The following is a 27,991-nucleotide window of genomic DNA, read 5'->3' on the forward strand; positions in this document are numbered from 1 at the left end:
TTATTGACCTCATATCCTGTTTGTCAATACATATTGCTAATAACCTATCATCGGGTGTATTTGGGAACATCGCCTAATATCTCTCACATTCATTTTGCAGTTTTGAGATGCGTCACATCTGGTAGCTGCTCAGAAGTGACGAGCAGAATGAAGTTTTCAGAGTTCTTTAATGTGAGAGTTGCAGCTCTAGAACTCTTTAATGAGACTAAAGACTCTGTAGCCGTCACGCTCCCAGATCTTACCCACGATGCAAAGCGCTTAGCTCCTTTTGATGTCGCAGAGCCGCCTCAGGCAGGGGTAGGGGGTAAGGATGGGGGCGGTGTGTTTTGTGAGTGTGTGTGTGTCAGGGATCATGGAGGAGTGTGTGTGTGTGTGTTGTGGAGCTCGGAGTTCCATCTAGAGCCACAAACGGGCTTTTGATCGTCACGAGAGATGAAACGATGTGTGATGCATTTAACATTTAACTCAGTGCGAGAGGCTTGATGATGCGGTTAGGAGGCTGATCCATATTAATGCCCTCATGCCGCTGCAGGACGCCCCCTCACTGCTGCAGCTGTATATACGTGGTTGGAGAACGGGCAAAAGGTGCCTGCTGTATATCACCACCCCCCACCTCTGAGCGGCATCCTCGCCTGCTGGCCAAAACTCTTGCGGCTCTGTGTGTTGATACTAATCGCACCACGATACCTAACCCCCATCCTGCCGCCCTCATATCAGTAATGCCACATTTCACACAATCACAGAGCATGTCGTGAAATATTATTATTATTTTTTGCTTCTTTTTTTGGTTTCCTTTCCCTTCCAGAGAGAACAAACCACAAAACAGGAGACAGCGTTTGTGAGCCAAACAACAAATCTTTTATTTACACAGAAGCTTGAATCACACTGAAGGAACGACTGGTGCTAAGCTGACGTGTCACACAACATTCCCGACAAGTCAGAGTGTTGCTGTTGACTTTTTACTGAGCGGGAAGAAAGAAGAAAACTGCAGGAGGGAAGAAATGCAATCATAGTTATAGTTTATCATCTCAAGTTCTTATTTTCTTTTACATTTTCATACAAGTTCTGATAATAGGAACTTATAAAAGGCTCCCGAATAGAAAGGCTGCGGGCGTTTATTATTTGAGAAAACCAGGTAAAGGCAGAGCAGAGGGAAGAGTGTGTGAAAGTGGAATTGTCAGTCACATTTGAATTCAGACTTTCCCTTAAGAGTCCATTGGCCTTTAAAAAAATCAGCAAATCAATCTGTTCAACAGACTTTTCATACCAAGCAAGTTATTGCAGAGAGTGAGAAGTGGGAACACTGAGCACTTAGTGAAAACACCAGAGTACAACTGAGGGGTTTTGAAGAGGGCCGCCACCGAGACTGCATGGCAACAAGGACTCCCGCCGGACAGATGTGAAGAAAGATGATGTCAAACAAAGAGAGACAGAGAGAAATGCTCAGTATTTCTTGTAGTCTACGTCGTCCGGTGGGTTCATATCCACTTTTCTCTTGCCCACATCGGTCCAGTTGGTGCTCAGGACTGTACCTGCCGACTCCATCTGCACAGGGAGGAGAGGCGGTACTCTAGTTATGTAACACCGTCACTCATCATCCACAAGTATTAATATAAAGAGGGAATACTTAGAAGTAATAATCTAGCGCTCTTTACAACTAGGACAATTATTTAAAAATGCTGATTTCTATATGAGCTGCAATGAAGGAAATAACTATTTGATCCCCTGCCGATTTTGTAAGTTTGCCCATCAAACAAGAAATGAACGGTCTATACTTTTAATGGCAGGTTTACTTTAACAGTGAGAAAAAAATCCAGAAATGTACATAAAAAAAATAAATAAATTGATTAGCGTTTAATTGTGGGAAATAAGTATTTGATCCCCTTGCAACCAACAAGAATTCTGGCTTCCAAGGACCGGTTAAATAAGTCCTTTCTCAACCTCTCCACCGAGGGCAAGACCGTAGACAGGTCTTGATTATGGTGGAACTAACGTCTAAGGACATCAGGGACAAGATTGTAGACCAGTACAAGGCTGGAATAGAAGAAAAGACCAGCAGCAAGCAGCTTGGTGAAAAAGAGACAACTGGTTTGATTATTAGAAGATGGAAGACGCACAAAATGACCATCAATTGCCCTCAATCTGGGGCTCCACCATCTCAGATCTCACCTCTTGGGGCATCAATGATCATGAGAAAGGTGAGGGGTCAGCCAAGAACTACACAGGAGGGACCTGTTAATGATCTCAAGTCAGCTGGGACCAGTCACCAAGAAAACTATTGCTAACACACTGCTCCATAATGGATTAAAATCCTGCAGCGCCCGCATGGGTCCCCTGCTCAAGAAGGCACATGTACAGGCCGTCTGAAGTCTGCCAGCGATCCTCTGAATGATTCAGAGAAGGCTTAGGAGAAGGTCATGTGGTCAGATGAGACCAAAATCAAGATCTTAGGCATCAACTCGACATGTCATGTTTGGAGGAGGAGAAATGCTGACTATTACGTGAAGAACACTATCCCCAGCGTCATGTATTGTAAAATATTGGCTGATAACCTCCTTCCCTCAGCCGGGACACTGAAAATGGGACATGGATAGGTCTTCCAGCACGACAATGACCAAAAATATACGGCCAAGGCAACTAAGGAGTGGCTACAGAAGAAGCCCATTAAGGTGATGGAGGGGCCTCACCACTCTATGGACAGTTGCAATCAAATACTAATTTCCCACATTTAATTACATATCAATTCAAATCTTATTTTTAATGTACATTTCTGGATTTTCTTCTTATATTCTGACTCACTGTTAAGATAAACCTACCATTAAAGTATTTACTGTTCATTTCTAATTTCAAAATTGGCAGGGGATCAAATACTTATTTCCTTCACTGTATATTCCTTACTGTACTGCATTTGTCTATTGAAACCAGGGGTTCTCAACCATATCTTGATTCTTAAAAAAGGTTAAAAAAAACATTAAAAATGAAAATAAACAACGTGTGAAATAAACTGCGCTGTAAATAGGTGTTACGTTAGCTGAAGTGACCAAAATAAATGTTCAGCTTACCCTCAGCCAGACACTTGGATTTGCTTCTTGAATATAATAATATGAAGTAAAAGGACATCAATTTTACGTATAAAAAACAGATCCACTTTTTGTAACTGCACCTGAGAAAAAGTTTGCTAGCTCACAGTGGTGTAACCTGTAAGTCTTCACCTGAAAATGTGTTGTGATTAGAGTAGTATTGTTTAAAACGCTAGCTAGCCTGCATGGTGCGTTAATGAAATGATTCTCAGCCCAAACGAAAACTATGTAGTTAGGTTTGGTAACAGTGATGGGAGAAATTGAAATACAGTGGGGCAAAAAAGTATTTAGTCAGCCACCAATTGTGCAAGTTCTCCCATTTAAAAAGATGAGAGAGGCCTGTAATTTTTATCATAGGTATACCTCAACTATGAGAGACAGAATGAGAAAAACAAATCCAGAAAATCACATTGTCTGATTTTTAAAGAATTTATTTTCAAATTATTGTGGAAAATAAGTATTTGGTCAATAACAAAAGTTCATCTCAATACTTTGTTATATACCCTTTGTTGGCAATGACAGAGGTCAAACGTTTTCTGTAAGTCTTCACAAGGTTTCCACACACTGTTGCTGGTATTTTGGCCCATTCCTCCATGCAGATCTCCTCTAAAGCAGTGATGTTTCGGGGCTGTCGCTGGGCAACACGGACTTTCAACTCCCTCCAAAGATTTTCTATGGGGTTGAGATCTGGAGACTTGCTAGGCCACTCCAGGACCTTGAAATGCTTCTTACGAAGCCACTCCTTCGTTGCCCTGGCGGTGTGTTTGGGATCATTGTCATGCTGAAAGACCCAGCCACGCTTCATCTTCAGTGCCCTTGCTGATGGAAGGAGGTTTTCACTCAAAATCTCACGATACATGGCCCCATTCATTCTTTCCTTTACACGGATCAGTCGTCCTGGTCCCTTTGCAGAAAACCAGCCCCAAAGCATGATGTTTCCACCCCCATGCTTCACAGTAGGTATGGTGTTCTTTGGATGCAACTCTGCATTCTTTCTCCTCCAAACACGACGAGTTGAGTTTTTACCAAAAAGTTCTATTTTGGTTTCATCTGACCATATGACATTCTCCCAATCCTCTTCTGGATCATCCAAATGCCCTCTAGCAAACTTCAGACGGGCCTGGACATGTACTGGCTTAAGCAGGGGGACATGTCTGGAACTGCAGGATTTAAGTCCCTGGCGGCGTAGTGTGTTACTGATGGTAGCCTCTGTTACTTTGGTCCCAGCTCTCTGCAGGTCATTCACTAGGTCCCCCCATGTGGTTCTGGGATTTTGCTCACCGTTCTTGTGATCATTTTGACCCCACGGGGTGAGATCTTGCGTGGAGCCCCAGATCGAGGGAGATTAGCAGTGGTCTTGTATGTCTTCCATTTTCTAATAATTGCTCCCACAGTTGATTTCTTCACACCAAGCTGCTTACCTATTGCAGATTCAGTTTTCCCAGCCTGGTGCAGGTCTACAATTTTGTCTCTGGTCTCCTTTGACAGCTCTTTGGTCTTGGCCAGTGGAGTTTGGAGTATGACTGTTTGAGGTTGTGGACAGGTGTCTTTTATACTGATAACAAGTTCAAAAAGGTGCCATTAATACAGGTAACGAGTGGAGGACAGAGGAGCCTCTTAAAGAAGAAGTTACAGGTCTGTGAGAGCCAGAAATCTTGCTTGTTTGTAGGTGACCAAATACTTATTTTACCGAGGAATTTACCAATTAATTCATTAAAAATCCTACAATGTGATTTTCTGGATTGTTTCCCCCATTCTGTCTCTCATAGTCGAAGTGTACCTATGATAAAAATTACAGGCCTCTCTCATCTTTTTAAATGGGAGAACTTGCACAATTGGTGGCTGACTAAATACTTTTTTGCCCCACTGTATGTTTTAGTTTATCAATATGAAAAGTATTTAGATTTAAAAACACTGTAGAATATCAAGGGTTAAAATAGCATTTAAGAGAACAAAAGAGTATTCTAACTCAGGATTATCATGGAGAACCCCTTATGGAGAACCCCTGGTTTAAGTGACTAAGCATAACTGAAGTATAAAGTACTCACGAAGGACTTGTTCATGGCCCGTTTGACCTCGTCCGTTCCATCGCAGTAGATCTGTTGGAAGAGCTTGTTGAGCGCTGCGTCTCCCTCCAGCTTCTCATTTTTCTCCTCCTCGCTGATGTCCACCATTATCTTGTCCCATTTGCGTGCGCCTTGGGACGATGATGGGTAGTCATCTGATGGAGAAGGTAAGCAGTGTTAATAATGCTACAGGTCAAAAGATAAGGCTTTTTCAATGGCCCGTGCCTTAACCAATAACTACAGAGCATGGTGGTTGAGGATATAATGCTGATATATGATTTTATTTATTAATAATAAAAAATGGTCACAAAAAGTTGATCAACATTTGTTTAAGTACATCTGTCCAGAATGCTACCTGAAAGCCTCCATTGGACTCCTTTGTTTACTTCTTTATCAAAGTGACATCACTAAGTAACACCCACGCTTCTATTGGCTAGAGCTACAACACATTGTAAGTGATATGGGAGCGGGATATCTCTAAGCAATTGACCAATAGCAACAGAGCAAGCTCCCCAATCATAGCAGACTGGGCTCTGGTTTCAGACAGAGGGTAAAAAGGTAGTATACAGGCAGTATGAGAAAGATAAAGACCTTTTTGAACAATAAAGCAAGTAAACATGTCACAAAATATCAATATGATCAGAATGAGCATAATGTGGCCTCTTTACTGATCAGCATGGTGAGTGTAGACATGAATCCTCTCATCATGGCATTAATCGACCATTGTCTACCTCTGGAACAATTAAATAATATGTAAGAGTCGGAAGGATTTTAAAGCAGCCGAGAGGCATTAGGCAAGATGGAAAGCAGAGCATTTTAATCAGACAGAAACAAACAGCCTACTGCTTTTGTAAAACAGTACAAGTGTTTATAATTGTTTTTCATTAAGACTTTAAATGGAATCCATTTTAATACCTCCACACTTATTTTTGCTCACTGAATCATTGACTCGGATCGCATTGTGATTTTCTTCATTTCCAGGACGAAAATACGCCCACTGTAATCCCGACAAGAGATGGGGAGCGGGTAAATGTAATCCAGACACAGATTTACAGAAACACACTGCCAGACGCACAGTAGACACATTCAGGCCAAGGGTGGACATGCGGGCGACGTGATCCCATAAAAAATTTGATGTCAACAATCATGTTTTAAAGGGTAACAGTAGGCCGAGTTATAAGCAGGCACTTATAATAACTGGGGCATGCTGGAGGCTGAGCCGATGCATGGACAGGATGGGTTTTTGCTGCCCACTTTAACTTTCGACTCCCACTTCCACATACCCTTACATAAGCAATTAATCCTGTCAGTAATGTAGTACGTGTGGGCTAAAATACTGAGTCATATTCCGCTGACATACCTTTCACTCTCTCTGTATACTTTGGCCGTCAGACTAATGAACTAGCTCGAACTGCCCACTCTCATTTCAGACAAACACAGGAGCTTATATTGATCTTTGCAGCCAAAGAAAGAAAACAGGGAGAGATAAGAGAAGAGGGTGAGGGAGACGATGGAGAGATGAGAGCAGAGACAGGAGGATCGTTGTGGGGGGGGGGGGGGGGGGGAGTGTATAATGCCGACGCTGTGCACTGACTTGGATTGAAGTGTTTGATGTTGGACTCCTGTCCTTCTCCCTCCAGCTTCTCCCATCTAATGGCATCTGCCTTCTTCATCTTGAACTCCACCTGACAGAAGAGAAGGATGATGAGGAGTGGGGGTGAGGGGAAGAAGAGGGAACAAGGGAGATAATGTTTAGATACAAATAATCTTCTTTGCGACCAAAATAACACTTTTTAAAAACAAAGTACAGGACATCAGATCATTATGGAGGCCAGAGAGGCTGTCTGCCAACTTGTGTGTGTGTGTGTGAGAGACATCAGGGATATGCGGGGGCACAGCTCAATCTCGAACCTCACTGACAGACATACTGCACTAACGAGATGCCTGTCAGCCAGAGGGCCAGTGTGAGAGATGGAGAGGGGAGGGAGGGAGGGAGGAAGAAGGGGGAGATCCTAATTCCACATAGCAGCTTCTGATCCAAATCATTACACCAGGAGAACATGGCAGAAGCAGAAAAAAATAAAAAGCCACAATGAGGGGAGAGAGGACATTTTAACACTGAGCGACATTGACAGGGCACATACCAGCGACACACGCGAGCCTCCCCCCCCTCCTCCTCCTCACACACCCTATCACCCATTAGCGGCGGGTGCGTTTGATATGCGTGCTCGTGAAAGACGGTGCTGGTTATGTCGCTGCAATTACGGAACATATCTGCTCTGCTGGGCGATGCGATGATTCATTTATGAGGGTGCCAGAGTAGGAGAGGGAGCCGAGAGGTAGACAAGGTTAGAGAGGCCTGACTGGCGCACTGATTGAGGGGAATAAGACGCCATCATCGCCCTCCGCCGCCGCCTTCTCCACCGGGGTGATGAGCGAGCGGAGAGCACACTGATGGATCGCTTCAGCGTGCGTCAGCGCTTTCTGGGCCACGACGGGGCCTGGTGCACAGCGAGGCATCTGTGCAGTGTCCGAAATTAACTTTTTGGCTCACCTGCGAGGAGGGCTAAGACACTGAAAAAAAAAATTGGGGCTCCACTGAGAATACAGCCCAAATTATTTATACAGTGGGGCAAAAAAGTATTTAGTCAGCCACCAATTGTGCAAGTTCTCCCATTTAAAAAGATGAGAGAGGCCTGTCATTTTTATCATAGGTATACCTCAACTATGAGAGACAGAATGAGAAAAAAAAATCCAGAAAATCACATTGTAGGATTTTTAAAGAATTAATTTCAAATGATTGAGGAAAATAAGTATTTGGTCAATAACAAAAGTTCATCTCAATACTTTGTTATATACCCTTTGTTGGCAATGATAGAGGTCAAACGTTTTCTGTAAGTCTTCACAAGGTTTTCACACACTGTTGCTGGTATTTTGGCCGATTCCTCCATGCAGATCTCCTCTAAAGCAGTGATGTTTTGGGGCTGTCGCTGGACAACATGGACTTTCAACTCCCTCCAAAGATTTTCTATGGGGTTGCGATTTGGAGACTGGCTAGGCCACTCCAGGACCTTGAAATGCTTCTTACGAAGCCACTCCTTCGTTGCCCTGGCGGTGTGTTTGGGATCATTGTCATGCTGAAAGACCCAGCCACGCTTCATCTTCAGTGCCCTTGCTGATGGAAGGAGGTTTTCACTCAAAATCTCACAATACATGGCCCCATTCATTCTTTCCTTTACACGGATCAGTCGTCCTGGTCCCTTTGCAGAAAAACAGCCCCAAAGCATGATGTTTCCACCCCCATGCTTCACAGTAGGTATGGTGTTCTTTGGATGCAACTCTGCATTCTTTCTCCGCCAAACACGACGAGTTGAGTTTTTACCAAAAAGTTCTATTTTGGTTTCATCTGACCATATGACATTCTCCCAACCCTCTTCTGGATCATCCAAATGCCCTCTAGCAAACTTCAGACGGGCCTGGACATGTACTGGCTTAAGCAGGGGGACACGTCTGGAACTGCAGGATTTAAGTCCCTGGCGGCGTAGTGTGTAACTGATGGTAGCCTCTGTTACTTTGGTCCCAGCTCTCTGCAGGTCATTCACTAGGTCCCCCCGTGTGGTTCTGGGATTTTTGCTCACCGTTCTTGTGATCATTTTGACCCCACGGGGTGAGATCTTGCGTGGAGCCCCAGATCGAGGGAGATTAGCAGTGGTCTTGTATGTCTTCCATTTTCTAATAATTGCTCCCACAGTTGATTTCTTCACACCAAGCTGCTTACCTATTGCAGATTCAGTTTTCCCAGCCTGGTGCAGGTCTACAATTTTGTCTCTGGTCTCCTTTGACAGCTCTTTGGTCTTGGCCATAGTGGAGTTTGGAGTATGACTGTTTGAGGTTGTGGACAGGTGTCTTTTATACTGATAACGAGTTCAAAAAGGTGCCATTAATACAGGTAACGAGTGGAGGACAGAGGAGCCTCTTAAAGAAGAAGTTACAGGTCTTTGAGAGCCAGAAATCTAGCTTGTTTGTAGGTGACCAAATACTTGTTTTACCGAGGAATTTACCAATTAATTCATTAAAAATCCTACAATGTGATTTCCTGGATTTTTTTTCTCATTTTGTCTCTCATAGTTGAGGTATACCTATGATAGAAATTACAGGCCTCTCTCATCTTTTTAAATGGGAGAACTTGCACAATTGGTGGCTGACTAAATACTTTTTTGCCCCACTGTAAGTGTCCTTACAAAAGAACTTTTTTAGCAAGTTTAAATCAGATCCTGTGAGTGAATTTCGGACATCCCTCCGATAACTCCTGGTGCTTTCCGGAAACAATAATCAATCAGACATTCACACTTACTTCCCGAATGCCTTTAAGGAACGACTGGCTCAAAGTGTGTGTCGATGTAGCCATATTTCAATAATTCATCACATCTTGCCCCTCATTTCAACCCGCTTTCACATGGCTGTTTGAATCTGTTTTAGATCTTTCGGTTTACGGTGACATCCAAGCATAACTTAGCCCTTTACTCTCCATACAAGGACAACACATTGCATGAGAAATGACTTCTGATTTGACTAAATGGCCAACAAAAGGTGGGTCAACCCCTGAAGAGTTTCGAGAAGTTATTTTGGGTGTCCAGGGTTCTGGAGGTGCACTTGTTTTGTGACTGCATTTTAAAAGTAAGGGTACCATCTGTTGAAGAACTTCGAAAGATTAAATTAAACAAGCATGAAACTCTTGGGTGAGTCGTCTAACCCTAACCCTTTTAAACTTAGAGGGGTCCTATTTTGTTCATTTTCAGGATCATATTTGTATTTTGTGCCTCTCCTGTGACATGTCTCCATGCTTTAATGTTCAAAAAGCTCTTTATTTTTCTCACACTGCCTGTGTTGCAGCACCTCTTTTCACCCTCTGTCTGAAGCCAGAGCCCAGTCTGCTCTGATTGGTTGGCTGGCCAGCTCTGTTGTGATTGGTCAACCGCTTAAAGATTCCCCCTCCCTTTGAATATCAAATACAATGAGTTGGAGTGCTAGCAGCGAAAGTGTAACATATTGATGTCACATTGTAACGGAAGTAAACAAAGGTGTCCAATGGAGGCGTTTCAGACTAGCAGGGGGGAGTGTTTGGGAGAGAAACTCTACACTACAGAAAGGGATACCCTTTAAATATGAGTTTATCGCAGTCATTTTGGCCCTGACAATTTGAGGTGACAACATGCTTTTTCCTCCCCCTGTGCAGAAGCAGTGAACCATGTTGATTTATAACAAAAACATATATATAGTTATTAGTAGATGATCAACAGATGGTTAATCTGCAATGTTTTTTAAAATGATTAATCATTACTTTCCCGAACAAAAAATGCCAAACCTTCTCTGGCCCCAGCCCAGAGTTGTGGTATTATTATGTTGATTCATTTAACCCTGTTCATCAGTTGGGTCTGTTTGTGTTTGATGAACTGATTTCAGTCGATTTTTGATTTCAGCTCCTCCTGGAATATTATATCATTTTTTCTTTTGACAGATGCATTCAGGGCACAGATGCTCCTTTGAGCTCTTTCAGGGGTCTTGTGTTGCTTTCAAGACTTCAGTAATTATCAAAGGGCTGATTCTCCTACCTGCTTTAATAGCTGACAAGTACTGCCAATTGGCATTCAAACTAATATTGCATTTGTTGGGGGGGGATCTCTCGTTTTTTTATTTTTAATTATGGAGATGCATTTTTTGTTTATGCTATATACGAACATATTCTGGTATTAAGTCTTATAATAATCTTCACCTAATTAATATGTGTCCAATACAGTTTGAGTTTTAGTTCTAACACTTTCATCATAAATGCAGAAATTAAGTCTAAGAAAATCCCCCGCCCTTTATTCGTCCAACCCCTCCCCCCCATCCCTGATCCAGGTCCCTTACCAGCCCCATCAATTAAAATATAGGTTAATTGTCTTCCCTGCATATCACTGTTGATAATTATTCTGTGTTAAATCGTTAAAAAAAACACGTCATTGAATGGCAAATCACAGATTTGATTAAACTGGACAGATGGAATAACTAAATCATTTGTTTCGCAGAGAGCAAAAAGCCATTTGAATAGACATAATATTAAACAAAAAGTAAGACATTTGAATTGTGTTATTGATTGATGGTAAGCAGCAGACTGTTGTGCATTTCATTTCAACTTTATGATGAATTTATGTACCAAGTTAAAGTGGAAAATGTCTTAAAGTAAAACTAAAAATTCAGGCGCCATGTGACAATCGATACAAAAATAGAGTAAATATAATTCAGTAAGGCTTTCAGGCATTCTGTAATGCCTTGGAATATTTGTTTTCTTGTAGATAAACCTGTGAAATGGGTTCTAATATCTTGAGAAAAGTCATAATATTACGAAAATAAAGTGGACGTTTATTGAGAACTGTTTGATTTTGGAGTTGTGGTTGAAAAAAGCAACATTTTTAAAAACGTTTTATTAAACCACGAAAGATTATCAGTACTTACCCCATTCATGAGTGTCTGAAGGTTAAAAAAAGCGGTTGCTCATCTGTTACAACGTAAGAGAAATTAACATCACCACGCCAAAAACAACCTGCCTACAGCTTGGCTATGTTGACGTGAAGTCATGTGACCACCATGTAGTTAGTTTATAGCTATTTACTTCTGATGATTGCACTTTATGCATTTATTATAAAACTAGCGTTATTATGTGGAGATTTTCTTTCTGAACAAAACATGTACGTTTCATAAATGTGTCATCTTAATTCTGCAATATTCCAATACCCAATAGAAAAATCCAATCGCTTTAAATCGAAGGAAACTTTGCGATGCTAACTTCTGAGAAAGCCTACAAAATTACGTAATTATTACTCTCGCTACAAAACACATAATGCCATTTTGAAAGTATCAGCAGAAAAAACTGATTTTCATTTGAAGGCAAATACAGCATCAAAGAGTAACAGGTCAGAGAAAAGTCGCCACACTACGTTCAACATTTTCGAAGACCAACGGCCAAAGCAGTGGAGCGCGCCCTGAGACAGAAGCGATGGAAAGATTATCTGCAGTTAGTTTGCACTGAATGTGGTCAAAGAAAGTCCAATAATTATATTGTGAAAATGTGTGTTCAAATATACTGGGCGATAAAAAACACCTCTCAGAGCAACGGCCCTGGAAGACATTTAGACTGCTGCACAATGCTCTATTAACAACCTTGTTGAGAGATGCTACTGTCAAACCAAGACAGCGTTAGCGTCCTAAAACTAGGAAACAGTTTTCCATGTGCCATTAATTGTCTTCAAGGATTCTTTAGTGTGAAGTGCAGCAGGACTCATGCATCAGCGTTGTGTGTGTGTCAAAGTGTGTGTGCTTCTATGCGTGTTCCTGGGTCATACAACATTAATCTGCTGCCACATCTGTGCTTCCTGGCTTTTAAGGGACATGGCAGGCCAGGCGCCGTGTGTGTGTCTCTCTGTGTGTGCTTCTGTGTGTGTGTGACAGACGAAAAGATGGCTCGTAAAGGGATGTGACAGCGGAGCCACATACAGGGGCCACCATCCACAGGACCCCAGGGCCCCGGACTATGCAATCCTACACTACATACACAGGCGCAGACACACACATGCTATTTACAGAGGGTCAGCGGGGTCCCGCATCGTTTGTCACATGTGTTTGGAGCCATCACCACTCGCCCCCCTTCCTGCCCCCCTGCCACGACTCCTCACCCAGCATCTTCTCCCGTCCTTTTTTTCCAGATCCCCGCTGATTTCAAAACAAACTCGGCGAGAAAGACACGAGGCAAAAATGAAATAAATATAAACATTCTTAGACGTTTGACAGGCGTGCAAATTAAAGAGCGGAGACGCCACTTTAGCTATTTGCCAGAATAGAGAGATGAGTTTGGAGCGAGTGTGGATCCGAAAATGTGTGCGAAGTGTGTTTGAGCGCGTGTCGGCCGTGTGTGCGTCAGCCGTCTGTTCTGATCAAACACGCTGGTGTGTAATTGGCTCCCCGTTGTCGCGGTGACCCCTGCGGTTGGAATGTCTGTCGTGGTGGAGGACAGGAGGAGGTCGCTCTGACGATAATGTGCTACGGACGACACAGGCACGCGGACACACACACACTGCAAATACTTTGTGTAAATGACACAAGTGTGTTGAAAGATTACTGTTCAGCCTCTGTTTTTCAAATGTGTGTGTGCGTTAGAGTGTGTTTGTGTGTGTGTGTGTGTGTGTGTGTGTGTGTGTGTGTGTGTGCTTGTTCACGCACGGCCGGCTTAGCCTCCCCCTGCTAAGTTGTCTTTAAAGACAGCGAGGAGATGAAGCGTAAACATTGTGGAGCGAAGAGTGCAGGGCAGCCTATTACAGAGACAGACAGGCCGACATTGGTTGGGAATCAACAGCTCCGAGGGCAATGCATATTTTTCTTTCCCCCCCCAAACGCTCATTAGGGATGCATGCCAATCTGGAGAAAGTTGATTTGCTGATGCTGTTGTTCATTTGAATTTTGTATTTTTTTCCCCCAGTGGCTCCCTGGCTTCAGGAAAATGAAACAGCTCCAAAATATTTAAATGAGACAGAAGTAAAAAGCTGCTCAGTTTGTCGGGGTCTCTGACATTGTCGGGAACACATCTCACCCATGGAGTTGTAAAAGGTGTCGTTATGCTACCTTGAACATTTGAGTTCTGCTATGGGGGCTTACGAGCTTGGTTATGTGTTGGTGTGTGTGTGTGCGTGTGTGTGTGTGTATATAAGGGCCATGTGTACCAGAGGAGCCCAGTGGACCAGGGAACAGTCAGGGCTTTGTGGGAGAGGAGGAGGAGGAGGAGGAAGGTTTGAACACTCTCTCATTATCCTAGAGGTAGAGGTATGTGTGCGTGCAAGACAGATAGAAAGTCAGGAAGAAGGTGTGTGTGTGTGTGTGTGTGTGTGAGAGTGTGTGTGTGTGAGAAAGGTGCCTGTGAGAGATGGACAAAACAAAGCTAAATGAGGAAGAAAGAGCAAAAAAAAAGGAGACAGCAGAGCGCGATGACAGAGTGTGAGACCATCTTCAGCTGTGGTCTCTCTAAGACTGAGCCCTTGTTTAAGCTGCAACCCACGTGCACCTCTGGTATGCAGTGTCTGCTGTTGCCATGGAAAAGTGCGAAAGTGAGTGAGTGCTCTTTTTTTGGTTGAGAGGGGGCAGTTTCTGTGCAGGTCAGTCTGCACGGTGTAGCCGGTGGATATAATACACACAATATAGATGTCAAGTTAGGTAACGCTGCTAATCAGATTTCTGCCACCGTGGCACCATAGAGCGGATATTTTCAGCACCTGTGTGATAATGTGCTGCACTTTCAATCCCCTTGTGGCCTTCTGTAAAATAAACGCATAAATATCAGCAGTGCTTTTAGAGGCTCTATGTCTTGGCTTGCTCGCGGATGTTGATACCATAGCATATCTTTTCCAGACTTAATTTAATTCCTTGTTTTATTGTTCAAACGGTGCTTTCAGAGTAGAAGAGTAGAACCCACAGTATGCTACCTGCTAAGAGCCAAAACACACAGCTAGCCACTAGCTGAAGAACACAGTGGAGCATTTAGCAGCTTAAGAGACTGATATTTCTCTCAGGAGTGGGAGGAGACCAGAAAAAGAGCTAAATGTGAGAGAATATTGGAATTTCGTTCAGTCGGTGATATGTCAATAATGCTTTATATGTTTTCACAACTTAATATAGCTGCCCCCAAGTGGTCAAAGTGGTTCAGTAGGTCAGATTCGTCTTTTCCAGTCGTTTAGAATAACTTCAGGCTTTCCTATTCTGTATCTGGACATTTACATAATGCATTTACCTCACTCTCCAACTGTATCAATGTCATCCTCACTGCGCTATACTCGTGTAGGTGTCTTGTGTACGTTGTGTGTGTCTCATTGCATTTCATGTTCCATAAAGGTCACCTGTCTCCCTACATTCCTTCTACATAGTAACACTTATTTTCCCTCATGTGGAGTTTCACATAGGTCAAGATCAAGATTTCTAGACTCCAGAACCTGGAAGGCAGACCCAGGATCAGTCCAGGAACTGAAGGTGTAATAAGATGCTGCCTTAATAAATAAGGACTTTAATACATGCATTTGAAACATTTTTTATAAAGACAACTGCTGTGACACTGGCACCAACTATGACGATATCATGATAAACTGCAAAAAAAGTATGAGCAGACCAGTCTACCAAAACGTATTATTAGCTTTACTGTACGCCTTAGCTAGGCCTGTCTCAATTGCTTTTTATCAAGCATTAAATGTGTATATATTCTATTGTTCAGATAGTTCAGTACATTTGCTTGAACTGCTAAAATTATGGATTTTACGCTAGGCTAGATTGAACAAAAGGATAAATATATTAGACCAAATGTATTCCCACCTACCAGTCAAGTTGAAAGTCATAACGATACGTGTTCAAAATGTCATTTTCTATTTTTATCTTTTTAGACATTTGTGTGAAATTGTATCAATTATCGATTCATTCTTGAGTTGTGGCCCAACGATGTGTTTCCTATAAAGAAAAAATAATAAAATGTCTACAGCTTTGAGCGACTAAGTTTAGTCAAAACTGTTTGTTTTCTTTGATAAGATAAGGTTGAAATGCCCAGACTTTATGTGACCTTTACCTAACAAAATCAGGATAAGTTTGACTAAATATGGAACGACTACAAGTACATTTGATACAGGTTTAAGACTGAGACTCAATTATAAAGTATCTGAAGAAATGAACAGTAATGTAAAACGTGTGTAAGAGATGATCTTGTTTTTTGTGTTTTATTAGTCTTCTACTAACTATAATTTACAATCTTGTGAGTTTTTCTCTACATGCTATGTTTTGGAAGATGATTTGTCCAAAACACTCCAATAATCCATCACCATGGAGATTTAGTTCTTAGGAATACAGAGGGTCCAAATGAAGAAGGCAGAGCTCTCCAGTATTGGCAAGAGCAGCGTGATCAATGACCTTAAAAGACAAATCCCTGCTCCTTAACGATAAAAAAAAAACAATCAAAACAACTCGCATAAAAACCTGCCTCTTGATCCTCGGGCTAAAACCTGACAGTAGTCTAAACCCTGAATCAGCACACTTAGCCCGTATACAGTCATTAGCCCACATCATCTATAATACACACTAATTAGTGTATAGTAAGGAGTACCCTTCCTACTCATTAGGCCCATAATCACGTTAAAGAGTGCTGAAGAACTCTACAACAATGTGTTTGAATCTGCTGTTAGCCGCTCAGATGAACTGCGCTAACGTCTTTGTACAGCGAGAGTGGATTTCCTCATTTCCATTCTACAGTAAGCTTTACTAGCATTAAGGAATTATAGGTAGTGACAGCCTACTTTACGCCGCTTTAAATTATTGAAGAGATTAAGGGGTTAATCTCAGAGTGGTAACCCGAGTAATGATCAGCGGGCTACTTAAATTCACATTGGCGATGCCTTTTTCAGTATTATGTGACATTTTGAGTCATTACCGTTGATAACAGAGACACAAAAATGATCAATGATCAGCTATTAAGACAATGGAGTCCCAGATACACAGAGATATAATGTTACAGACATTTGATGCTCTCTGGCTCTCAATTCAGAGATTCGAAGCATGATCGGAGAAGTACTCGCGTTTCTCCAGTGTGTGACATTACTGCATCATATTTTCTTTATAGGGACGTAAAAACTGTTCCCTGACATGTTTAATAGTCTGGTTGTTTATTGTTGAGACGCCAAGGCTACATGCGGTGTCCCTTGCTGTGAATCTGCGTAATATTTTATAACAGTCGTCAATAACGAAGTTGGAGTACTTCCATGACCTAAAGATTTTTATTTCCTATTTGTTGATGTTTTCTAGTTCAGAAAGTAGAAAACAGTACTATATTCCACTACAGCTGGGCTTTCTGTAAAGAAAACATCTAAAAAAACACCATCTCGTACAATATGAAATTATCTGAATAAAGACCCATTTGTTAAATTCCCTGGTTATTTTATGAATCCACACGGAGGAAGTTAAATATTTCCTCACTTTCCCTCGTCTTGAATGCACCGCTGTAAACGCAGCAGCGTCATCTTTCATTTAACACCTGTAGTTGTTGGGTGTTGGTCACTGTGACCCCAGAAAATACAAGCAGTGTTTAATCTTGTGTGCTCCAACTTCAGAGAACACACTTCTCAAAGCCTTGATGTTCCTTTTAGTGATCGTTTAACACTGGGGTGTCCAAACTATGGCCCGACGGCCAAATGCGGCCCATTGTACATTTTGAATTGGCCGGCAGCAAATTTAAAAAGTATGCTTTTCTCATATCATACTTCTTATACACAGTGTTAATGTGCCCAATTTTCAAATAAATTCAGTCAATTCAAGTTGAAAACCTTTTCTAACAAATGTTAGTTGAGAAAAGCACCGAAAAATGTATTTCGATAACAAGCTTGAAATATACCCTTCACATTTCCCCTTATTATATGCAATCTGCGGCTTCTGTTTTAAGGAATGATTTGCCAACACTTTTTTGTAACAAAATAAATGTAACCCCATGGAAAGCTATGAAGCAGCTGTTTCTTTTCTCAAAGCATATTCAAGTAGGAAGAATAATGTACCTTCATTTGAAAGGTACCTCAGTGAAAAAGTTGGGACACCCCTGGTTTAACATAACTGGTGTTTGTTCCTGCTGTATTAGCATGTCATCTGTCTAGGCCAACTGTCTTTTTACAAAAACCTATGAAATGAACACAAATGTATGCCAGAATGCAAAATATCAACATTATCTTTCTAGAAAAGGCACTTCCTGTTGATTTAGAAAGGTTCCACAACACGCTGACTGGACTATCTGAAGGAGTGTGGTACCTTGGTGGTGAGGATCTTGAAGTTGCTCTGTTGAGGGACGATGGAGTGGAGGAGGTGCAGGTCCAGGTTGTAGTTCTCTTCTGATGCCAGCTTTATCGTGGCAGAGAGCTGAAGAGAACACAGACACCAGGCATTAGACACCAGCCCTCATTGGTAATTAGTAAAAAACAAACATATTGTTAGCCATCCTTGGTTCTTTTCTCAGTACATGTTTAAAGATTCTGCTTCATTTATTTTCAAGCTGCAGCCTCTCCTCTGCATGTGTCAGGGTCTGATTCTCAATTATTATTTTTTTACTGTGAGTGCAATAAAAACTTCACAAGCAAGGGCCAATACTTTATCAATACACCTGTTGAACAAACATAAAATGCAAAACCAGCGCCACTATGTTTTACACAACACAGCAAGAGTTCTGCCAAATATCTAAAAAATTTGGCAAATTCTTGTAAACTTAGCAGCTGGCTGAGAGAAAAGCAGCCCCTCCCCTCTCTACCAGCCCTACCTGCTGGCAGTGACTCACATCAGCAAAGTGGGGAAGAGGGAGGACAGGAGGCGGACTGAAACTGACTTCATCCAACGCTTACTCTGGAATATCATTTATTTAATTGACATTTTATATATTTTTTAAGGATATGTTATTGACTTTATGAGGACTGTTAGTCCAGCATTCATTTAATCCTGCTGTGAATGTTTTCTTTTATAAATGCAGCATCTTAAATAAGCCCACGAGATCAGTGAGATAAGTTGTATTGATACATTTCTTTTAATAAAGAAAATACCCCTTGACTGGGTAAATAGGAAAAAATACAATAGGAAATAGAGTCTTGTAATATATTAGATTAGGGATTGTCAGATATACTTGTTGGCCCCACTTTGGAGAAAAAGAGAGGTTCTACCAAAGGAACTGAGAACAAACTCGCCGAACAAGGCAGACAAGCAACCCCTTTCTCCAGTGAGCTAAAATGTTTTTTGTCAAGGGAGTATGGTGGCTTTGGCCAGAGCATAGACGGATATTAGGGCTTCAGTTCCCTCGTGGTGGGAATGGATGTCTTACGGCAAGGTAAAGGACACAAATATTGTAAAAATAATGTGCATTTAAACTGACAGGGTGGTTTTTACATAGCTAAAATACATTTTTCCAAAGACCCCCTACCGCAGCACTTCATTACTTTGCTTCCTTTACTGTCGGTAATACAGTGACTATGGATCCAAACATCTCAACCATAACTGCAGTCATAAGAAAACACACAAAAGAAAAGAAGTGAGGGGGTGCAGGTGTCAGCTTGTGAGAATAATGATCTGATGTGGCTGCTTTGTCGGCCAGGAGTACCATCGCTCTGTCCCCTGCAGCCACAGAGTGACCAGAGATGAGTTGGGGGGGGCGGGGGGGTCAGACAGCTCTTAACAGCCTGTCACTCACTGGGGCTGGGTGGGTGGCTTGTTGGTTTAGAGGGACAAGGGACTCGGCTGTGGCCCAAATCCTCACCCTCCCACACACTTGTCACTTCTCAAACGCTGCCCTCATATAGGAGAAAAAAAACAACCCTGCCCATTAGAGGAGTAACTGCTATTGTCTCGACATTTTGTTTGTTGCTGCAGAGGAACAGTCTTTTCAACACCTTCAGTAAAAGTAGACTTTCTGATTTGGGACTAAATATATATAAGAAGTAGTTTGTCGGGGATGAAAGCTTCGAAAGTTAGCTAAAGTAGCTTTTGGGCAATTGCACAAAACTATCAAAGGCGTAATATTCATTTGCAGTTCCTGTGCCGTCTGTAGGTATACAGCTTCTGCATGCTCAGTCACCAGGGAACAGCGCTGGAACCACCGCCTTTCATCTTTAATTTCTTTTGTATATACTGACCTAGTAAAAAATATATGAACTTATCTGTACTTCACACCATGGAGGGTGCTTGTGAAGTGACTGTCGGATTCTCGGCGAGTGAACTATTTCGTTTGAAACGGGGGTAAACTCAGTTTGTGATTCTATTAGGAAAGACAAAGGCGCTCCCTGGGGTGCCCTGCAGTTACCCCTCTGAGGGAGAGAGGGGAAGAAGTTGAAGAAGGGAAGGGAAAAAGTGAAAGAAGGGGAGGGAGGGTCCCTGGAGGGGTCTGCAGCTGATCCTAGATCAGTTATGCCGTCTATCTACAGACAATTAGGAGGTTGGAGAAGCTGGGGAGGGTAAATTGTTCTTAGATCTGTACTTTGGGGGCAGTGTTAACAAGGCACCACTGGAGGCATAGTTGGGTCCATGGGGAGTGTGTGTGTTATTGTGTGCGTGTGTGAGACCCATCTAATGGGCCCCCCTGAGGAAACACCCGAAAGCTAACTCATCTCTGCTGCAGACAAATACAAAAAAACACTCTACTCTGAAATTTGCCGTTAAGTGTGTGTTTATACCTCTCTTTCCGTGTAGTTGACACACACACCATCCTTGGGTACATTTTTTGCCATGACTGTGACGATGACTTGAGACTCTGTTTGGTACCAGTCATGTCTGCAAGAAAAACACACACACAAAGAAGCAGATAAGCAAGTGTGAAGACCTTTTGTTTTCCACTTCTACTGTTATGAATATATAAACTCCATAAAGCTAACGACTTCAAAGAATAAAAAGCAGATCTTCTTGACACACTACGCCTTGGTTAATCATAACAAAGATGCCTAGTATTTAAATTTCCGCACTTACTTCACAGGTGGAGCTGCTGGCGTCTGCTCCCCCCCCTCCCGAGAGGATGACAATTGGATGTGGTGATAAGGCAGAGGGATGAAACAAAACAAAGGGACAAAATTAGAGAATAACATAACAAAAGAGGCTCCATTCTTTGAGCACAAACAAGTCTGATGCTGAGAGCAACACTGCCCCCTAGTGGCCGTACAGGGACACTCACCCTGTTGCCGCTGCCGATCTGTCTCCCCTCTGAAAAGACAGGAAAATAATGATTTAGTTATGAGTGGCAGGGGGGAACCTTTAAAACGGCCCCTTAAGCTGCCTGAATCTAACTCTAGTCTCTAAACAATGATGATGGCAAAACGGCAAGAACATAACTTTTAACACATTTGTCAACAGATAGCAGATTCCCCCCACTCTCTCCCGTCCTCCACCAGTTTGTTTACTGGTCCATCCACGCCCATTAACAGCCCTGTGAGCCGGAGCAGGCCTGATCACCGTTTACCAGCGTGCCACCTATCATACATTATTCACTGACTTCATTAAAGAGAGGGAGAGATGACGGGAGGAGTGTTAATGTAGTCTTAATGAGGTCGCGTTTGAAATGGTGAAGATGAGGGGGGGGTGTTTGGAGGAAAAAGCTGTGTGCTGAATAACCAGGTGTAGCAAACACGCTGTCCCCGGAAGAAACAACGGCTGCTGGTGTGAGCAAGTGCAAGTAGGGTACTTTAAAGTGGGATGGGGGGGGGGGGTGTGCACCCTGATGGATTTCCCTGTGCGTGTGGATGCCGTCTGTGAAGGAGTGGGGATCGGGAGGCGTTCAAACATCAGTAACGTTAACTCTGATGAATCACACCGCTCCTGGGAGTGCGTGTGCAGGCGGGTGTGAAGCGTGTTTGTCAAAACTCGTGCTCTTGTTTACTCGAGTTGATCCAGAGGGCCCCGGCATCACCGGCAAACAGAAACAAACCACCGCAGACGTGGCATGCATCTTTTATTGGAGCGAGTGGCTCGGCCTAAACACACTCGCGCTGCGGATCTGGTGGATTTGCGCGAGCTCATTTGTTTGATCAGATGGGCTGATGAGCTCCCTCACTGAGCCATTTAGCGCAGTGTTTGATGGCAGGGAGTAAACAGCATATTAAAGCTGGAGTGCAACTGGTAATGGATTTTGAAGTCTGTAACTATTTTTCTGAAACGAATAGCGCCTTAGGCAATACTGTGGACCAATATTTAATACTTTTATCATTTTAAATCAACTTTAAGAAGACTGTGTATCACTGATGTGAAGGAGAGACGCCATGTGGCTACACAGTTGGGAAGAATACGACCAACCTGAAGAGACACTTGAAGGCGCACCATCCTGCTATTTATCCCACAGTACGTTAGCTAACTGTGAACTGTAACGATACATGATAAGTCGTAATGCTAACTAAGCATATAAATTCGCTAACCTTAAGTCAATATTACTGGCAGCCGGCAGTTAGTGGCACATTTGCTAGCTAGCCATGTTGGCTTAGTCTTTCTTGCACAAAGGTTTTCAGTTGTAGCAAAGGAATGAGCCTGGCTTCCAGGCTAATGTTGGTTGGGCTGGCATTGCAGTAACTACCCAGTCACACTGCAGTTAGTTGTTCTTTTCAGATTACACAGCTATTTATTTGGAAGATATTTGTGTATGGTTTCTTATCTCTAAGGCCAGGTAGACATGTGTAATAGGCTAGTTGTATTGTGTTAAACATAATTTGAATCTTCAAAATCTGAACTTGATATTATTGATATACTATTAATGATAATATTATTATATTAGTATACATAGATAGTATGCACCTTAGCGGATCAGCAAGGAAAGCACAGCAGCATCACATCAATGTGAGAGTCTAGGATAGAGATATCCAATAACTAAGGAAAGGAATCCAGATATTACACAAAGTGTTAAGACAGTGAAATTTTGCTTTACGAATTTCAACACTTGATACTGTCACCTTGATTCCAATTTCAGATACCTGTATTTGCGTAACTAAATTAGTTTAAAGAGAGAAAACAGTTTGACTACAACGTTTTGATTTGTCGTCAACTGAAACTAGACTAAAACCATGAAGGATAAAAAGGACTAAAATGTGACTAAAACTAACAACCATTTTTGTCTAAACTTTTTGACTAAGACTAAATCTAAAATAGCTGCCAAAATTAACACTGGTGTGTAGTTCTTGTGTAACACACTGTTTATTTAATAAACAAGCACTTTATCGCACATTTCTTCCCTGCTCTGATCGCCAACAGCTAATCTGCTCTGAGCGCATTTACCTGTCGCCACTCTCTCTTGCGCTTCGATGCACATTATTCTAATAAACAACATGATGTGTAAACATGTGGATGGCACTTAAACTTGTCCACTTTCACACACGATAGAAAGCCAGCATGGAAGAGGTTGCATGGCGAGGCATTTTACAGGTTTGTTTTCTTCTTTCACACACACTGTTCACAGGGAGGGTTGCACTCATACTTTTAATCATCAGTGGAGACACTGAATGTCCTTGCTGCAACATATTGGCATCATTTTATTTTGTTGCCAAACTTCAGAGGACAGTTTTACAATACCGTCTTAGTCGAGTTCCATGTGTGTCGTAAAACTTTCACATAAAATCGGATCCTATTCAGATTTTCCTACCTCATGGGACCACCATGGGCTGTACTGGTCCAACCTTACTAAACTAAAAATACATTCAGCTCAGATTTGCTACTTACCCCCCATCATTTCTTCACACCGCTTGATCCAGACCTCAAATGATTTGTCAGAAACTGCAGGAATCATAAAAAACATTAACCTTTACAGAACATCTTAATAAATAACAGAAGCTTAATTAGATCATTCAGTATACACATTTGACATCATCAGGGCAGAGTTATTCCTTTCCTTTCTGCTGGAGAATGCTGAAGTCGTAAATGTACTAGGACTGTTTCCAAAGCAGATACTATTGGAGTATAACAAGAACTGGATGCAGCGTTGGAGGCGGGACTTCGTTCATTCCTATGAGAACTGCTTATTAGCGCATGAAGATAAAATTACCTGAGATTGTCGAGTGCAAAACGTCACAAATTACCCATCATGCCTGGCTGTCAAGAGCATAGAGCATGCACAGTTGAGTTTCCCCTTAAGCCCCACCCCCGATCTCCCGCTCTAGGCTTAGTAGAATGAATGGAGAGAGAAAATACATTTGGATTCAGCTTTTAGTGCATTTTACAACTTTAAGGACCTAATGTTTTTAATAAGGGCTATACAAGTGTACAAATTATCCACCAATTTGCAGACATCTCTTTTTCAATGTATGTCAATGGGAAAAAGTATTTCTGGGCCGGGTGACATCAAGGCCCAGAAATACCTTCTCCCATTTGGCCACTACGAATATTTTCCTCAAAGTCCGGAGCTCTTTCTGGTGGCTTGGTGTTGACAAACAGACACAAGCTCCATTAGCTTGCATGAACTGGATGTGTACTAATACATTTAGTTTCTTTAAAAAAATAATGCTGAATTCTAATCTGTTATTTGGGAGGGATCCGTCAGGGCCAGACCCAATCTGGGTTCTTTTGATCTTCAGGTCTAATAGCACAACAGCTCTTTTATAACATCGTCATGTGGCCTGATGTTACTTAACTGAAATCTAAAAAGCCATCAACACATTCAGTCCTGCTGAGGGATGTGATGCAATACCTCAAGCTAAGACAGAATCAAACTTTTTAAAGTTATTTAAAAGACTGTACTGAAAGACATTTTTAATCTGCTTTTAACAAACATAATTATTATCAACTTCAATACACAATGACGTTCATTTTGTAAACTGTGTTGCCATTTATGAAAGAATACACAATAAAGCCTGGTATGCTTTAAGGCGTCTCCACCTTTTATAGGGCGGTGGTGGTAAAGTCCATAGGGACTTGGATTGGGAACTGGAAGGTCACCAAAATACCTAGTGCTACGAGGTGTCCCTGAGCAAGGCACCGTTCCCTACACTGCTCCCCGGTTGGCATACATATGGCAGTCCACTGCTCCAAACACTAGGATGGGTGAAAGTGTGCTATACAAATCAAATGTATTATTAAATGCAGAATCTAAATTTCCCCTCTGTGGGACGATTAAGGGTTCCAATTTTTAACAGCTCTTTTATAACATCGTCATGTGGCCTGATTTTACTTAACTGAAATCAAACAAAGCAATACCTTCAGCTAGGAAGGAATCAACCTTTCAAACTATTTAAAAGATTGTACTGAAAGACATTTTTTCTCTGCCTTTAACAACCTGAATTATTTCTCAAATCCAGCAGGGGGCGACTTCAAAAATAAGTCTGATTGTTAAAAAGTCTATGAAGCAACAAAACATTTTCCTAACGTGTTCATGGTCACAGTTGCAACTTTTAAGTATTCTGAAATACAACATGATGTTCATTTTGTAAACTATGGTGTCATTTATGGAAGAGTAAACAATAAAGCCTGGTATGCTTTAAGGTGTGTCCACCTTGTGATAGACAGGTTTCGATTACAATGCTGTCTCGGTTTTCTCCTGAAAATAATTGTTGGTTTTACCGAAGCAGCAGCCTGAATTATTTCCAGCAGGAGGCAACCCTACTGGTTGCAAAAAGAAGTCTGATTGTATAGAAGTCTATAACAAAAAAGTTAACTTTCCTAAAAAGTTTATTTGATTTTCTACTTTTTATTCTTAACTTTAACCTACTCCAAAGTGGTTTTTAATTCATGAAAGCGAATCGTTTCATTTTAAATTAACTTAAAAGTGTTTGGTTGTAAATAAATATGTAGTCTTAGAGCTTTAGGCTCAATCAGAAACACTGTTTTCTGAACTCTATATGTTATGGACCTTTTTTTGTTATTTATGATATATAAATATAATTGACAAAGTGGAGTCAAATACAACAACACTTCAATTATCAAAACAAACATAACTAGGTTTATTTGCATTATGTTTGACCCACAGTCAGCATAGTTTTTTCGGTGTAATAATCAAAGTTAGGGATTCATGCAGATTTGTAATCTCTAAAGCTATTTCACTTTATTTTTTAGCTCTAATTATTTGTATTTGTTTTGCTTCTCTTTGTATTTCGCTCATGCAACGCAATAAATAAATAAAGTACTTCTGATTCTGATAAAGGACACAGTTTAATCACTTTATATTAAAAGAGGACAGTGAAACAGACAATATATTGCTGCAAACAAGTGTTGGTACAGAGTGGGATGATGTAAATACAATGTACTTACCATCCAGTTGGTGTCCCTGAGTAAAAGCTGCATGTGCTGACTCAAAGAGCTTCAGGTGGTATTCTGCTATTCTGCAATTAAGAGAAAAAACATGCAACAAATACTTAAATCAGTCACAGAAAAAGTAACTTTTTCCTTGCACAATTTGGATCATATTCCTTGTTAGATAAGTAAAATAACTAAAGCAATTACAGACAACAAACTTAATCTCATTCAACAACATTTCTTTAAAATTGCATAACAGAAATGTGAATATACATTTCAGACTTTGCAGAACAAAATAGTATCGTAGGGTCTATCAACAGCAGCTTATATTGAACACATACACGAAACACCTATAAGTGGATAATTTTTGTTATTATAGTACACACCCTGTTCGCATGAAAGCAAGGGGAAGGCTGGATTTTAGCTGCTGTGCTTTTTTGGCATCATCAACAGCGCCTGAGGAGAGAAAACATGTGTTTAAGATACAATCATCCACCCTGTATCACTTAGAGAATGAATAATCATGCTACCCTAATTTCGTCTAATGATTGCTCTCTACTATAGGATTATTAGTTCAAGGATCTCATAGCTAATGTTCTTCGAGTCTTCATTGGGCAGTTTTCAAAAACACAACAATACTGTTTACAATAGAATATAAAGACATTGTTATAATCAGCAATAAATAACATTCATCCATACAAAAGTATTTTGCTTAAAGTAGAGAGATAAGAGTAATCACAGACTTACAGCTGTAGTTTTTGAGAAGTATGTGGGCATAGGCACGCTGGCAAAACCACTGAGCGTTGTCAGAGTCTCCTTGCAAGGCCTTATTAAGTTCCTACAAGGAAAGACATAGGATTTAAGTTGACAGCTTACAGAAGTTTTGATTCAGAGAGAGACGAAACAATGTTAGAATCCTTACATTGACAAAAGGGCTGACATGTTCTATATTTGCTGTATATTCACCATTAGATTAGGTTTACTTAATTTCTTTTTTTTTGGTCACAGCAGCAAGTAAACATGGCACTGCACATAATGTGACAATACAAAAAAAGAAAGAAAAAAAGAGTAGAAAACAAAAAAACATAAAATTGAAAAATCCCCAAATTGAAAATAAAACAGAACTAATGTGAGTGTGAGATATATCATGTGTACACTATCTGTCAAACATACACTATGACAGGGCCATTTACAGCTAACAATCAACCACCACCATCAAGCATTGTGAAGAGAAGATTTATTAGGTAAAAACGCCGTTGATTAGTATCAATGATAAATCATACAAAAGTCTCCATTATTGACAAAATAAACAAAGGAGCATATGTGTATAACAAGTCAAAAAAACTAGTATTTTGAATTGATCATTGACTTATAGTTTAACCTGTTCACAGTGTATGCTAATCATGCTAACAGAATGACATATCTAAAAAAAAACGAAGGCTTCTCAATAACGAGTGTGTAGTAATAGCGCCTTATGACTAAGACATACTGCATGTCTAATGATGCTCAAGTTAAGGTAATTAAGGGTCCTGCAAAGGTAAAAATAATATTGTTTTTTAAAGTTTCTCAGTGATGCTAGCAGGAAACGTCAGGTAAATGGGCTAGCTAGTTAGTGTTAAAACCAGTACAGAAACAATTACACCGCCCTCGATTCCTGTTTAAAACAGCTAGTAAGAAGAACAAGGATATGTGACGAGAAATATGTATCTGTTATTTAGTATTTATTTATGTTTAGCTAACTATAATGTTTACCTCCAGAGCTTTCTGTGGGTCTTCGTCAATGAAGCTATCGGGGAAGCTACTAAAGCAAAAGGAGAGACCAAACGTTACCACCATTAACCATATTAGGAGAAACTAATGATATAAAATGTTATAAAAGCCCATCCATATGTTATGTTTAACTTGCCTTTCGGTTGCCATGGATTTGCTGCGGGTGTGTGCAGTGTTTCTGTAGTGACAAGAAAGTTCTAGAGATGAGGGGACTTCTGGAAACGTGATAGCGGCAGCAGTAGCCACAGCAGCAGGCCTGTCAACATCCGGGTGCACAGCGCTCATTCTGCCACAGCGCCGCCACAG

At 41.3% G+C, this 27,991-nt stretch overlaps 1 protein-coding gene across 3 annotated transcripts; it reads right to left on the reverse strand.

Moving 5' to 3' along the window:
• Positions 1–835: 835 nt before the first annotated feature.
• sugt1 (SGT1 homolog, MIS12 kinetochore complex assembly cochaperone) lies at positions 836–27,980 on the reverse strand. Of its 3 annotated transcripts, none has more exons than XM_063886339.1 (13): positions 27,822–27,980; positions 27,668–27,713; positions 26,663–26,753; positions 26,302–26,371; positions 25,931–26,001; positions 23,411–23,464; positions 20,886–20,914; positions 20,684–20,718; positions 20,395–20,491; positions 17,996–18,103; positions 6,741–6,831; positions 5,129–5,301; positions 836–1,545 (listed from the first exon to the last, which is right to left on the reverse strand). In XM_063886339.1, the coding sequence occupies exons 1-13, from the start codon at positions 27,968–27,970 to the stop codon at positions 1,444–1,446; spliced, it is 1,116 nt and encodes a 371-aa protein (XP_063742409.1). In that variant the 5' UTR covers positions 27,971–27,980; the 3' UTR covers positions 836–1,443. The 3 variants fall into 3 exon arrangements, with proteins under 3 accessions (XP_063742409.1, XP_063742410.1, XP_063742408.1); XM_063886340.1 differs by having other exon boundaries at positions 20,684–20,706; positions 27,668–27,716; XM_063886338.1 differs by having other exon boundaries at positions 27,668–27,716.
• Between the last annotated feature and the right edge of the window lie 11 nt (positions 27,981–27,991).

Source organism: Eleginops maclovinus, chromosome 6 (assembly GCF_036324505.1).
Source record: "Eleginops maclovinus isolate JMC-PN-2008 ecotype Puerto Natales chromosome 6, JC_Emac_rtc_rv5, whole genome shotgun sequence".
NCBI lineage: Eukaryota > Metazoa > Chordata > Actinopteri > Perciformes > Eleginopidae > Eleginops > Eleginops maclovinus.